Source organism: Oppia nitens, unplaced genomic scaffold, assembly GCF_028296485.1.
Source record: "Oppia nitens isolate AA-2021 unplaced genomic scaffold, nextdenovo-longstitch-racon4-pilon3 scaffold21_pilon_pilon_pilon, whole genome shotgun sequence".
Lineage (NCBI taxonomy): Eukaryota > Metazoa > Arthropoda > Arachnida > Sarcoptiformes > Oppiidae > Oppia > Oppia nitens.
In genome coordinates this window covers 565,001-582,500 of record NW_026533201.1, presented here as the reverse complement: position 1 = coordinate 582,500, position 17,500 = coordinate 565,001, and the positions used below count along the sequence as shown (strand labels likewise).

Sequence of the window (17,500 nt, the reverse complement as noted above, 5' to 3'; positions counted from 1 at the left end):
GTAGCAACAAATCGGCAGCCAATAGATCGCCACCGCCGCCGCCGCCGATAAGTTATGTGCGGCCAAACACTACACCGCCATTGATGGCCAACAACCGATTGTCGCCAACACAGCTATCGGGTGTGTCATCGAATCGGTCGTCGCCGCAGATCAGTAGTCCGTCGCCGCCGTTGTCGATGATGTCCAACGGTGGCGGTGGTGGCAGGGGTTCGGCTACCAGTCCTTTTAGCGCCGCGGCCGGCACCACATCATCGGCGGCTGCGGCCGCCATCGATCTCCATAACCCGCGTCTGACCTATCCGTCATCGGGTGCGGCGTCGGTCACTAGTTCGGCATCGATGACCACACATCATCCGCTAATGATGATGGGTCATCAGGGGTCGGCAGCAGCAGCGATGGCTGGCCATCCGTTTTCTGCACAGTCCCTAATGATGGCAGCCATGGCCTCGGCCTCATCGTCACCCGTATCTCATCAGCACCAGCAGCACAACACCAACACCAACAACAGTCCCTATCATCACCCGTCGTCACAGATGGCCGCCTACTATCAGCACCTGAGTCTGATGCGGGCCCACCCGTTTGCCAGCCGGTTGTCCGCATTTCACGGTATGTCCTTTAAAACAAAAAAATTTTTTTAATTGTTTTTTTTTAATTGTGTTATTAAAAAATAATTGTTTAATAATTTAGTTTTATTTAATTAATCAATTAGTTGTATATACTGTATATTGATTTAATTTAATTAGTTAGTAGTAGTTATTATTATATTAGTTAGTAGTAGTTATTATTATATTAGTTAGTAGTTATTATTATAATAGTTAGTAGTAGTTATTATTATTATTATTATTATTATTGTTGTTAAATACTAATTGTGTGTTTATTTTTTGTTAAATCAAAACAATTAGTGTTTTTTTAAATATTAAATTAAAAACTTTTTGTTGTTGTATTTGATTAAAAATTTTTAACTATTTTGTTGTTGTTGTCTTAAACTTAATTATTTTTTTTAAAGATAATGTTTTAGTTTTATTTTTGGGTGTTGTTGTGTGTATAAATGCATGTATTATATTGTGTATGACTATATTAATTGAAAAAAATTATTATTATTATTATTATTATTATTATTACATATGACATATCTAATTAAGTGTAAATTATTTATTTATTTTAAATATATTATTTGCACACCAAATATAATACAAATATATTTAGTTGTTTGTGTAAAACATCAACAACAAAAAAATATTTATTTATTTTTTAAACACAACTTAATTAAATAAATACAATATTGAAAATATTAAGTTTATGATTAATTAATAAATTACATTTATATTATATAATATTATTTTATATATATATTTTGATAGCATATTAAGTATATAATAATAACAATAAAAAAAATTAAATAATTAATTAATTGTATTGTATTTTAAATGTCAAATTATTTTCGCTAAAGTTTTTTCGCTAAATATTATATATATATATACAGTATATTATATTATATTATATTATAATTCATTAATAATAAATAGCCATTAAATATGACATAAAACACCTATTAAATGGTATACAAACATATGTTTTATGTTTTTTTTACTGTAAATATATATAAATATATATAAATTAATAACCATTACATACATGTTATTATTATTATTATTATTATTATTATTAATATAATATATCACATGTATTTAAAACTAACTAAACACACATATTGTTTTTAAATGTAAAAATGATTTATTGTTTTATATATATATATATATATATATATTATTAGTTAGTTATATGTATAGTGAATATTCAGTATAACTTTAGGTTATTATTAGATAAATATTTTTTGTTGTTGGTATTTATTTATTTATTTTAATTGTTTGTTTAGATAGCAACAAAAAAAACAATTTACAGTCAATAAACACCTATTGTTTCCCTATATATATATATCAATTAATTAATTATATATTAGATATACATCAATACAATAAAACTAAACAAAATAAAAAAAAAACATTTGTCAATTAGGTATAGATATACAATAATGATAAATATCAATATTTATTATACATATATATAAATTACAATATATTAATTATGATTTTTTTTTTAAAATATTTATTTATACAAATTATACAAATAATTTTTTTTTAAAAATCAAATTCCAAAAAAAAAATTAGTTTTAAAATTAAAATAATTAATTAATTACTTTAGTTATCATATTATTTAAACAATTATATTTATATTTTTATTTAGATAAAAATTTTTGTGTGTGTGAATGTGTGTGTGTGTGTGTGTGTGTGTGTGTGTGTGTGTGTGTTATCTATATATATATATATATATATATATATATATATATATATTAATACCACTAAATTATTTAAGTGGCATATAATATATCTTATTATAAGTGGTGGTGATAATGATAATACATGTCATAAACTCTATAAACTCTATATACATGTCATAATTGAAATTATTTTTTGAGTTCAATAGTGAAAATAAAACTGCATATAAAACGCTTTATTATAATTATTTATAATACTATTTATTATTATTATTATCTTAAGTGATGAGCAGCCCATAGATTGGGATTGTTGGGACAGTTTTATTTTGTTGTTAACTATCATTAATATACTTTTTTTTATAAAATAAAAAGTGAGATCCATGTCATCATCATCAACAACATTGGTAGCTACAGATTACATGCTACTTATCCCATCAACTAAAAAAAACCTAACCTAACAGTCCCTTCAATATATATATATATATATATATCTATGTCTATGCAAGTGTTGTTTGCACGCAATGATATCATTTTCACGCAACACGTTATATGTATGTATGTGTGTGTGTGTGTGTATGTATGTGAGTATGTATGTGAGTATGTATGTGTGTATGTGTGTGTATGTGTGTGTATGTGTGTATATGTATGTGTATGTATGTGTGTATGTGTGTGTGTATGTATGTATGTGTGTGTGTGTGTGTGTGTGTATGTGTGTGTGTATGTGTGTGTATGTGTGTGTATGTGTGTGTATGTGTGTGTATGTGTGTGTATGTGTGTGTATGTGTGTGTATGTGTGTGTATGTGTGTGTATGTGTGTGTGTATGTGTGTGTGTATGTGTGTGTGTATGTATGTATGTATGTGTGTATTTTGTGTATGTGTGAGTATGTGTGTGTATGTGTATGTGTATGTGTATGTGTATGTGTATGTGTATGTGTATGTGTATGTGTATGTGTATGTGTATGTGTATGTGTATGTGTATGTGTATGTGTATGTGTATGTGTATGTGTATGTGTATGTGTATGTGTATGTGTATGTGTATGTGTATGTGTATGTGTATGTGTATGTGTATGTGTATGTGTATGTGTATGTGTATGTGTATGTGTATGTGTATGTGTATGTGTATGTGTATGTGTATGTGTATGTGTATGTGTATGTGTATGTGTATGTGTATGTGTGTGTGTGAGTGATATGTATTACATTTATTCAACAACAAAAAAATATTTACTGTCTAAACCAAATATATATATATATATATATATATATTATGTTATGCTATGAATAGACATTTCATTTTTATTTTTGTTTATAAATTATTATACAGTATGAAAATATTTCGTGATATTCATCATTAAAAATAATTTTATTTAAAAAAATTATTATTGATATTCACTGCCATATAAATGATGATAATACTAATAAATATATTAATAATATACAATAAAAATGCTTATAATATTAATATGCAATAAAAAAATTTATTTTAAGTGTCGTTGTTGTTTCTCATAAATAAATAAATGTTTTTTTTTTGAAAAATTTATAAATCACTTAAGTTTTTAACCACTAATTTTTTTTAAGTGACTTAAGATAGCAATTGATTTTGAATTTGATTTACATTTTATAAATATAAAAAAAATCATCAAAAATATATACAGTATTATAGTTTGAATAATTATAATTATAATAACTAGTTTAAAACTTTTAAACATGCAAAAAAATTATACATTATATAATATAATTAATGATATATCTATAAAATTATTTATATGTATGTTATATATAATATTTAAAATGTCAATAACATTGAATAACTAGCAATAATAATAATATCAAATACTAATTATGAAAACAACAAAACATAAAACAAAACATTTTATTTATTTTTTTTTATAAATAGAAAAAGTTATAATATTTAAAAAAACTAAATTAATTAGATTTTTTAAATTAACTGAAATAATATTTAGTAAACAATTTAATAACAATTACTACTTAACTATATATATAAATATATAAACAATATATTGTGTGTGTTGTGTGTGTATGTGTGTGTACTGTGTGTGTGTTTTGTGTGTCAATACTACTGTATATTAAATTATAAAACAATTTATTTGTGTGTAAGTGTGTGTGTAAACAATTTGTGTATTTGTGTGTTAAATATCTGTATCTATTATGTATGTATGTATGTGTGTGTGTGTGTGTGTGTATGTGTGTGTGTATGTATGTGTGTCTATTTGTATGTATGTATGTGTGTGTTAAACAATATACAYAGTWTATTATAACGCCTATTATTTGAGGTCAACAAATATACTGTATATATATATATATATAAATTGATTGATTATTATATAAAATTTTTGTTGAAAAAAGCGATAAATTCACACACAATTATTTGTATAATAATATTGATAAATATATATTATAATTTTGTTGATAAAATTTTTTTATTAATTTATTACAAAACAAATTCAATTTAATTTTAATTTTTTATTTTTCAATAGAAATAAATAAATAAATAGTGATTTGTTACTAAAAAAATTATTATTTGCGACAAAATGCATATAAATATCTAATTTATATACAAAAATATATACTAAAGTTAAAATGCATATAAAATTTGTTTTTTTTGTTTGTTTTATTTCGTAAATAATAAATGTTTTTCAACTAATATTTTGACAATTATTTGTAAAAGTTTATGTAATTTTATCTATGATTTTAATTCAAAGTGATAATTTGATTTAAAAGATTTAAATAAATAATGATTTAATATACAATAAGTTATACCAAACAAACACATTATAATTAATATATCAATTGATTTATATAATAAAATTCAATTATTTTAATTTTTAATATTTTAAATTTTACATAAATTTCTAATAAAATTTTATTTAGTTTTACTTTTTTTTTGATTATATCATAAAATATTATTATTTAATTAATATTTTGTGTGTTTTATAAAGTTTAAATTTTTTTTATATATTTATTATTTTTTGTTAAAATAAATATATTAAATTAAATACTATTTAAGTTAACTATCAAAAAAAAAAAAATAATAATTTATACTTTAATTAATTATTGATTACATGTTTCAACTTATTTTTATTTTAATTAACATTATAACCACTAATCGATAACAAAAATCAATTAATTGTTTGTTATATATTTTATATTTATAAAACATATTAGTTTATATATAYAWAAAAAAAATAATTAATTAATTTGGCAGTTAATTGTTTATAAACTTGTGGTTTCATTATTATTTTTTTTAAATACTTTATATATACTGTATAAAAATATATATTTTATATTAACTATTAATAATAATAGTGTTAACATGTTTAATATATATATATACAGTATATATATATATATTTCACTTAAATATTATTTAACGATATTATATAACCTTAAAATACGCCCCAAAAATATATTCCCATTTATTTTTTGGTTGTATTTTAAGTGTTTTATTAGCTATAAATATATTATATATATAAAGTATTACATATTATTAGATTTTTATCAGATTTTTTTTTCGTTTTTTATAATAGTGATATGAAACTACAAAATACATAAAAAAAAACTAAATAATTAATTTATTTATTATTATATATGTTATACTTATAGTTAAGTTACATACCATTTAAAACTCTATAGTATTAATTAATTTTAATTTTATATATATATATATTATACTTGAAAAAATCAACTTATTTATAGTAGTTTAGTGATTATAGTGATTATTAATGACTTATCGCTTATATATATTTATATACAACAACACTATATACAGTATATATACAATATATATACTGTATATACAGTATATATTAGATAAAACACCAAAAAAAACTATATWTTTTTAGTTATAAAACCACTAAATACCTGAAAATAATGGGAACATAATTATAGCCATGCATTGAAGTAATAAAAAAAAGTTACACAAAAAAATTTTTTTTTTAGTCAATTTCATGACTCGATAATTGAAAAACTTTTTTTTTAAAACTATTATTTATTATTTACATGTTTTTCTTTACCTAAATATACAGGTATTATATATATAYATATTGTATAACAAATTTTTTCAACAACAACAAAATTATTATTTAGTAAACTAATAATAATAATAATAATAATACATAATACATAATATTAAGATAATTAATAATAAATGGCAATTATTTCGGGGGGGGGGGATATTAGATACCCCATATAATATAATAGATAACATTTAGTGATAACATATTTATTTATTTTTTTTTAAATTACTATACAAAATATTTACTAAATAAATATCTAATTAACTATAAGTTTATCTTATTTTTTTTTTAGAAATTGATTTAATTATAATAACACATGTTAAATAATAATTAGTTTTATTATTATTATTTTTTTAAAAAATATTAAGATTAATTATAATGCTATCTTAGTTAATAAATTATAAATTGTTTATAAATTGTAATAGGTTGATTTGCAATAACTGTTAACTATATAATAATTTGATTTTTTAATATAATAATAAATTATATTTAAATTTATTTAGTAGATAATCAAAATTTATTACACACACACATATATATATATATATATATATAATTTAATTGTAAATTTTATTATATATAATTTATAGACAATAAATAAAACAATATTTAATTAAATTATTAGTATTGTTTTAAATTATTAATTGGATTTTTTTAATTTTTATTAATCAAAATTTTTATTTATTTATTTTTAAAATTTTTTATTTTTTCCAAACTAATAGGCCATATGCCTGGTATGATACCTATGGACGCGGCCACTGCTGCCGCTGCCGCCGCCGCTGCTGTCGGAGTTCACGGCCAGTTTGGTTCGGCCGCCGCCGCTGCCGCACACTTTGGACCGATGGCCGGTATACCGGCATTTTTGACCCCGTTTTTTCGTAAACCCAAACGTATTAGGACGGCCTTCAGCCCGAATCAGCTGTTAAAGTTGGAGCACGCGTTTGAAAAAAATCATTACGTGGTGGGTGCCGAGCGCAAGGAGCTGGCCAGGTCACTGAGCCTATCGGAAACACAGGTATGTCATCTAAAAAATATTATTTTATTTTGATTTTTTAAATATATTATTTTTGTAGTTATTATTTTATTTTATTTTTTTTTGATAGTATAGCGCGAAAAATATTTATATACTTTATATATATATATATATATATAAAAAAAATATATTGAATTTTAATATTAATTTTACAAATATATTTGATTATTTTGTTGTTGTTTTTTCGGGGGTGGGGGGGGGGGGTGGGGGTAATATTGTTTAATTAATTAACGTAAATATTGTTAAATAAAAAATAGTTAATTTAGATTTTTTTTAAAATTTTTTTTATTGTTTTTGTTGTAATTAATTAATTTTTATTTTATTTTATTTAATTAGTAGTTTAAGAAAAACTATTTTAGAAAAAATTAGTTTTGTTTGTTAGTGTAAAATGTTTACATAAAAAAATAGTTATTTTTATTTAGTTATATTATATTTTATTTATATTAAATTACATACAAACAGCGCTTATTTAGTTTGTATGTATATTATTAGTATTATTATTATTATTACTATACTAGTATAGTTGAAATTAAACAACTGTCCCTTTAAGCTATAGAAGCTGTACTAATGCTAATAATAATGATAATATTAGTATGTGTGGTAATTAATTAACCCAGGTGATAAGTGTACTACTATACATAAATAAATAATAATAGATAAAATACCTAATAATGGGTCAGTTATATATTATATATATCAATACTATATATATATATTTGAGGGCATCATCAGTATGCCTGAGCTTAATGTGGTGTCAACTAATAATTTCAGTTTAACTTAATTAATAGTTTTTAACTGTTTTTTTYTATTTAATTATTAGGATATATATATATATATATCTCATATAAAAATTTAAATTGTGATAAAAGTTTGATGTGTTTCATTAAAATTATTATTATTATTATTATTATTATTATTATTATTACTAATATATATTTGATGAATAACCGAAACTAACAAATAAGTATTAATTTTTTATTATTAATAACATTAACTAACTATACTGTGTATATATAATACATACACATTCAACATGCGGTGTCTATGAATAATATATATATATATATATATATATATTATGTTTGAGTGTCACGTATTTGTTTTGTGTGCAGCAAAATATAATATATATTATATATATATATATATATATATATATATATATATATATATATATATTTTATAGTTAATGATTACTATTTAATACATCCAAAACAATACAACTTGCAGGCAGCATACCAGTGCGCTTCTCTATGTATATATATATATATGTGTGTAACCAGTATATGAACTGACGGGTAGACGGGGACGGGTAGCTATTGCTACTGCCGTTGTCAGTGTCGTCAACACTACTACCACCTATTAGTTTGTCGGTCACGTCCGTCACCCCTATAGTAGAAGTTTTTAAGGACGACAAACACCGGGACTATCTCTCTCTCTCTCTCTYTCTCTCTCTCTCTCTCTCTYTCTCTCTCTCTCTCTCTCATTGACTCCTAATTAGTCGACTACTACTACTACTATACTCTCACTGTCACATACATACCTGTCCCACGTACGTGTATTTCCTGTACTACTACTACTACTACTGGTGTGGTGTTTGTAATAAACAAAACAATAATAATAATAAAAAAATTAGTTGCCATCTCTCTCTCTCTCTCTCTCTCTCTCACTCACTATCTTTTAATATATTTTAATTTACTAAATAAATTATATCTTATATATTATATATATATATATATATATAATTGACTGTAAATAATGCTTTTTAATGAGATCTAAATGTTTTGTTAAGTGAGCTCTTATGCAAAAAAAATATATTTATAGTCTCTCTCTCTCTCTCTCACTGACAGTGAATATATAATAATAATACTAATTATTATATTCATTATTACTTATATGAAAAAAGTTTTTCAAGTATTTTTTGTTTTGTTTTGTTTATAATTATTATTTTTTTTTGTTTTCAAAACAATACACATTGCAATAGTTTATTAAAAGTATTAAAAAAAGTTTTTATCCATAAATTAATTTATAAAAAAATAATGTTTTTTTAGTTTATCATTCATTAAACTCTCTCTCTCTCTTATATAAAGTATTTAATGATTTAACTTTGTTTTTAATGATATCATATATTATTATTATTATTATTATTATTATTAGTTTATAAAACAATAAACTATAAAAACAAAACAAAAAATTATAGGGAAAGGGTGTAGGGGTGAAGGTATGGGATATTAAAAAAAACATTTAATATATATATATATATCATATTATGTATAATAATTAGTACTACGGATATATGGTTTTATAGTTTTTTGTAAAACAATTAAAATAAATAATAATAATAATAAATATTTAGATAAGAGATAATATTAATTTTTTTAAAATATTTTATTTAATGAAATTTATTATTTTAATTAATTAATTTATATAATTTCTTTTTATCACTAATTTTATTATATCAAAAATTTTTAAAAATAATATACATATATATATTTAAAAATTACAATTAATACTAATATATAGTATATTTAGAGATTAATAAACTATAGTCTTAATAATAATAATAATAATAATAATTTGAATATGAATTACAAAACAAAACAAAAATATTAGACAACAAAACATTTATATTATTATTATTATATTACAGTATATTATAATTAATGGCAAATAATAATAATAGTATTAAACAAAACAAAAAAAAACTTGATTTGCTAGCCCTGTGATGGGTTTACTATTTTTTTACCGACAATTAATTTGCATAATATGTTGAAAATATTATTAAATATGTATATAAATTATATTTAAATAATAATTTTAAAGGTTATACTGTATTAGCCTAATAGGTCCCATGACCTTTTTTTTTATTATTATTTTATAACTAATTTGTTTGTTTGGACCCACTTTTTATTATATATATCCTATTAATATACATGCATATTTTGTTGTTGTTGAATAATTATCTATATATATATATATATATATATATATTGTATCAATTTTTTTTTGAAATGTATATATACAGTACCTATTGTTAACTCAATTATCTAACAAAAATTTTTTTATTATTTTTTTTGCTAAATGTTTAAAAATAATTTTTGTATTACATTACACGCGCATTAAATTAGCCAGGGCATCTGTTATTTTTATAAATAATATTTTTTAATACTATAATAATAATAAGTTAATAATAATATCTAAATTGTTAAACATTATTATTATTATTATTATTACATAATATGCATATCTATATTATTAACAATTGTTGGGCGCCTAATATATATATATATATATATAGTTATCAATAAATACTATGCATATAATCGCTATAAATTGTTTTTTGAAAATTTATAGTTTTATACCCCAAAAAAATAACAAAACTTTTACTATTTTTCAACAACAAAAAAAAAACTATTACAGATATTAAACGCTAAATTATAAATATATTAATGCCTTAATAAATTTTTTTAACTTTAAGCAATAGTTTAATTATGTAAATTTTTAGTATATTTTACTGTATTTTATGTGAATGAATAATACAATAAAAAATTATTATTATTATTATTATTATTGGGAGAGAAAATAAAACAATTGGCAAAACAAAACAAAATATAATACTAATAATTATAATAATAATAAAATAAGATATCATTATAATACTTATTGAAGGTAAATGTTAGTGAAATATAATTTTATATTTATATATATATATATATATTGTAAGACAATAACAATACAATAATCTGGGAGTAAGAGAGGAGAGAGAGAGAGAGCTAACCAAAAAAAACAAGTTTTGTTTTATTGTTATTAAACAATATATAGCTATAAGTTATAGTCAAATGAATGCCTAAATAAGTGCTTATATAATGAGTGCCTAACTATTAGTTGTTATATTACTATAYATATATGTAATGTATGTATATATTAGTTGACGGTTTTTATTTAGGTATACATAATGAATGAATGAAAGAGAGAGAGAGAGAGAGAGAGAGAGAGATTAATGTATATAAGTTAGTAAACGTTAAGTTTTCTTTATATATATATATATATATATAGTATGTAAAGCATCGTCTATTATCAACATCCAGGTGCTTATTGCCACATATATACTCTATAGTGAAATAATAGTTAGCATAATAATAATAATAACAACAACAACAACAACAACAACAAAAATATTATATATTATATATATATAGGATACACAATGTTATTATTTAATGGTTTAGACATATTATGAATACAAATTAGATTTATATATATATATAWAMTATACCTAAAAAAATCATTATCTAATGTCTCATCCGATTTAGAGGTTTCACCCATTGCTATCTCAATGACAAATATATATTAATATACTATAYATATATATATATATATATATATATATATATATATATATATATATATAAAAGTATCATATAATGATTTAGTTGACAAATTTGTTGTAATAATATTTATTACATCTAATATAATACAATATACAATAAAATTTTGTTGTTGCTTTTATCATGTAATATATATAACAAATATAATTTTTATATAGAAAATTATTATTATTATATAGTATTTATTTGTTGTATAGTTATGTTTTAATCAACAACAACAATAAAATTTAAATAATAACTTAAGAAACAACTAGTTATATATATATATATATATATATATATATATATATATATATATATATATATATAATTATTATATTGTGTATAACATTGTATAAATTAACAATAATAATAATAATATCAGTGTGTAATTTATGCTAATATAKATAWATAAGTTTAAGTATTTACTGTATAATATTTGTTAATATATACTAAAATATATATATATATATATATACATAATAACAAATTCAAGTATTATTATTATTATTTTTTTGTTAAACAAACAGCAAAACATCACTTAAAGTAATGATCTCTCTCTCTCTCTCTCTCTCTTTGTTTTAAATGTTTTTTTTCAGCAAAATATCTTTTTTTGGTGTAAATTATTGCTAATTTGTTGCAAATCTTATTATAAAAACACTAATGTATAAACACTTACAATATAAATAAGTAAAGGACTAATCGTTTTTTTTTTGTAGACTTGATGTTAATTTATTTAATAATATAGTATACTATTATTATATAACTTTATATATCATATACTAAACATTTTTATTTATTTTTTTTTAAAAAAAACTTGTTGGCAACCCATTTGGTAAATGTTATTTAACAATAATAATAATAATAATATTAATTTAATGTAAAATATACTGCTTAATAATAATTAACATATTTAAGTTGAATTATTATTATTATTATTTTTTGTGTAGAAAATAAAAATAACAACTAATATATATATATTATTATTATATTATTATATTATATATATTAACTGATGTTTTTCTATGACCCCACTAATAGTTACTTAAAAATTAAATTACTTGGTATTTATGATTTTTTTATATATATATAAGTATTACTACTATATGTGATAATAATAATAWTAATAAATTTATACATAAAATGCCACAAAATAATGCCCAAAAAAATTTCTCAAGAAAAATTTTATCATCTATTTTATGGTTAATAATAATATTTAGTTTRTATWTATATATATATAAATTATATCACTATATATATATATTATTTTAAAGTTAACTAATGAAATATTTATATATTTAGTATACTATTCATATATATATATATATATATATATATATATATATATATATATGTGTGTAGTAGTAGTAGTAGTTATTTGTAAGTTTTTTKTAAGTTTAAAAAATCTAAAATATTTAAAAATTTTTAACAGATTTTTTTTGTGGTTAGTTTATGTGTGTGTGTGTGTGTTATAGGTTAKGGTATTATATGATTGAATCTATAATTTATTAATATTTTTGTGTTTGTACTGTATATACATATATATATATACAGATACAGTACTTTAGTATTATTACTACTACTGTTGTAATATTAGATAATAAAATATATACATATTTTAACGATAGGGTTAACCCATACTCTCTCTCTCTCTCTCTCTCTCTCTCTCTCTCTCTCTCTCTCTCTCTCTCTCTCTCTCTCTCTAAGTTTAAATCAAATAAAAGGGTTGAATACCACTTAATTTATTTATTTTTTTTGGTACTGTAAGAGGCCATGAGTTTAAATACTAAATAATTTATATATTATAGTATATACAGTATATACTAAACCCATATTTCAATACATCCCATAACACACACACACACACACAGCGATTTTGATGATAAACAGTTGGGTCATAAAAATATTTATAGTGATTATACTGTACTTATTATTTAAAGTAGTAGTAGTAGTAGTAGTGATGGTATTATTATTATTATTATTATTAATATTATTAGTTGTGTTAAGTTTTTCACATATTTTACTGTATATTATAAGTGCGGTATTTATGCTATAAACACACACACATAGACACACACACACACACACACACACACACATACAAACACTTAATTTATTTTTATAAATGTTTTTTGAAAAAAATATTATTATTATTATTAGTTCCGAGAAAACATTTGTCATAACTATATAAATATATTTATTTAGTATAATATTTACAGTAAAATAATTTTATTTTTTGAAATAAAATATTTTAATCCATGTTATAATAAAAAAAACACAATATTTATTATATTTATTTAATAATAATAATTATTATTATTATTATGATTAATAATACTGTATTTATATAAAAATTACTTAATAATTATAATTTATGAATTTAATTATTATTTAGTTTTATGTTGGAAATTAAAATTTTTTTAAATGTAATACAAAAAATAAAATCAATTTAATTGAATAGTAAATTATTAACAACAAACAAAAAAATTGTCAAAAAAATATTTATCTTTTTTTTTTGATTGTTTTATTGCATAATAATAATAATGAAAAAAATATAATTCAAACGCATAAAAACTAATAATAATAATAATAATAATAAAAAACAAATAAAATTTATTGTTTAAAGTAAAATGAGATTTTAAATTGCATTTTTTATAAATGCATAGATTAGGAGAAACTTATTAGTTATATATATATATAATATTTAAGTTTTAGAGARAGAGAGAGAGAGAGAGAGAGAGAGAGAGAGAGAGAGAGAGAGAGAGTAATAACAATAAATTATTTGAATATTTATATCATTGATATTATATAATATTATATGTATGTATATATACTTCAATTTTGTAATATGCAATATATAGATATGCATACAGTATTTATATTACTAAACAATATTTTTTGAATGATATGCTTATATATATATATATATAACTAATTTATTTTAATATACTGTATCTTACATATGGTTTTACACTTTTAAAAAATTATTTTTGTTTTTTTTTTGTTGAAAAATACATTACTTAAAGATTAGTCTCAATTTTTTTTAAGTTGAATTCTCCGCCCATAAAGTTATTTGTTTAGTAATAATAATAATAATGTTCTCTCTCTCTCTCTCTCTCTCTCTCTCTCTCTCTCTCTCTCTCTCTCTGTTTGTTTAGATAATATAATTTATAAATATATATATATATATATAATGTTTTTAGGTTTTTTTTGAATGAGTGATGCGATGCTTACAAAGCGGGAGATAAAGAGAGAGAGAGAGAGAGAGAGAGAGAGAGAGAGAGAGAGAGAGAGAGAGAGTATATTATATAACTATCAAATTAATTGCATTTTTTGTTATTTGCTGTTTAGCTGCCATTCAATTGCCTCTAAGTTTTCTCACATATAATACATATATATATAAGTACTGGTATTTGTCTTTCAATTTTATTTATCAATTTTATTATTATTATTTATTTTATTTTATTATTTGCTTATTATTGTACACTATATATATATATATAATATACAATAAAATGATTTATGAGTTATAGTCTCATCTATATATATATATATATCTCTCTCTCTCTCTCTCTCTCTCTCTCTCTCTCTCTCTCTCTCTCTCTCTCTCTCTCTCTCTCTCTCTCTCTCTCTCTCTCTCTCTCTCTCTCTCTCTCTCTCTCTCTCTCTCTCTCTCTACTAGACTCTGCTTAACATATATATATATGATTAGATTGTTATACAGTATTATATAACAACAACAAAACTAATAGTAGTATACGTTATATTATTACTAATATAGTTTATTATAATTTATTATTATTATTATTATTATATATCAATAATTTATTATACAATACAATGCGGTACACATAATAATAATAATAATAATAGAAAATAGTTTTACATTAAATTATAAATATATTATTTAATTTATAATATTATTATTATTACTCGATAAACAAATACAAGTAATTTATATTTTGTTTATTTCAAAAAAAAAATAAATAAATAAATTTCTAATCAAAAGATATCAGATTAACGCCAATAGTTATAATGAATTACATATTATTATTATAATTAAATAAATATATATATATTTATAAATTTATAGATAAATACATTTTCATAGTTCAGTTTATATTTAAATAATAATAATAATAATTATTAGTATATTTTTTCAAAAAAATATATAATTATATGATATATAATAATAATCGCATTTTGTGTGTATGTGTTAATTAATATGATAATTTAAAATGCAATTATTTTCATAATTTTTGAATAATATAAGTTTTAACAATAATAATAATAATAATATAAGTATATTTTTTTTAAAAATCAAGTGTTAATAAATCATTATAAATAAATTTATTATTATTATCTATTTATTTATTTATTTTTTTGAGTAGTAATCGATTAAATATTTGTTTTTTTTCGGTTACTTTTATATTGTGTTTGTGTGTGTGTGTGACATATAATAATAAATTACTTAACAATTTATATATATATATATTATCTATTGTGTATATATATATATATATATTAGGAAAATTATCAAGGGAAATTAATGACAATGATTTTATTATTATTATTATTATTTGTAGAAAAATTATTGAAGGGGGGAGTGTTTAATCACTATGTAATCAATAGGGAATTGTATACACAATATATACTGTATTTTATATAACCATTTGTGATTATACGCTATTTTATTATTATTATTATTATTATTATTATTATTATTATTATTATAGGGCAATACATTTAAGCTAACAATTTACAATTTACTGTATAGTTTTATTGTATAGTTTTTTGTTTGTTTTGTGACTGATTGAGATATATGGGATATAATATAATTTATATATATATATATAATAAATTATTATTATATAATATGTAATATATTATGTAAAATAATTTTTTTTGACAATAAAACGTTGCCTATTATATATATATATATATAAACTACTTTTTCAAGTATATGTCATAAATATTTTTTAAAAAACAAAATTGTATACATAGACAACAATATTTGTTTTAAATAATAATAAATCATACATTAATTATTTAAAAAATAACTCAATTACAATTGTTTTTAATTGTTATGTATATGGTATGTATATTACCATGTATAATATTATTAACTATGGTTTATAGTATATATATATATATATATATATATATATGTTTAATTATTAAAGATAATTAAATAAAAATTTTAACATTTATTTTTTTTAAAAAAAAGTTAATTATCCAATAATATACAGTAGTATTCCCATAATAATTATATTATACATTATAGTTATCTGGACAATTTAATTACTCAATTTAGTCATAAATATATATGAAATATAATTATCCTAAACTAATATATAGTATTATATACTCAAATAATAAGTTTAAAATATATATAATAATCATATATTGTATTAATATATCAATTATTGATGACAAATTAGCCAGCAATTAATTATCTCAATTGGGATAATTATAATAAATTAAACTATATATATATATTACATGTATAGAAATTAAATGAATAAATAAAATAATTTATTTTTTGATGTCTAGAATATTCTGGTAATTATTCCCTATAGAGAGTGATATAAATATATACGATATATAAATATAATATAATAAATGCCTATTATTTAAGACTATAATAACATTATTAGTACTGGTTATTACTATTTGTGTTTTGTTTTTATTAGTATAATATAATAATAATCATTAATAATTATTATAGCATTTATATGTAGACAGCAACAACAAAAAACAACACAAGTGTCATATAATAATATTGTTTAAGTA

At 20.2% G+C, this 17,500-nt stretch overlaps 1 protein-coding gene across 1 annotated transcript in view; it reads left to right on the top strand.

Moving 5' to 3' along the window:
- The window catches only part of LOC128953358 (homeotic protein empty spiracles-like), a 31,919-nt gene that overhangs the window by 339 nt on the left and 14,080 nt on the right, over positions 1-17,500 (top strand). The window contains exons 1-2 of the mRNA XM_054298841.1: positions 1-606; positions 7,033-7,325. The exon at positions 1-606 is cut by the window's left edge and continues 339 nt beyond it. Coding sequence (XP_054154816.1) covers positions 1-606; positions 7,033-7,325 — 899 coding nt within the window. The remainder of the gene's footprint in view (positions 607-7,032; positions 7,326-17,500) is intronic.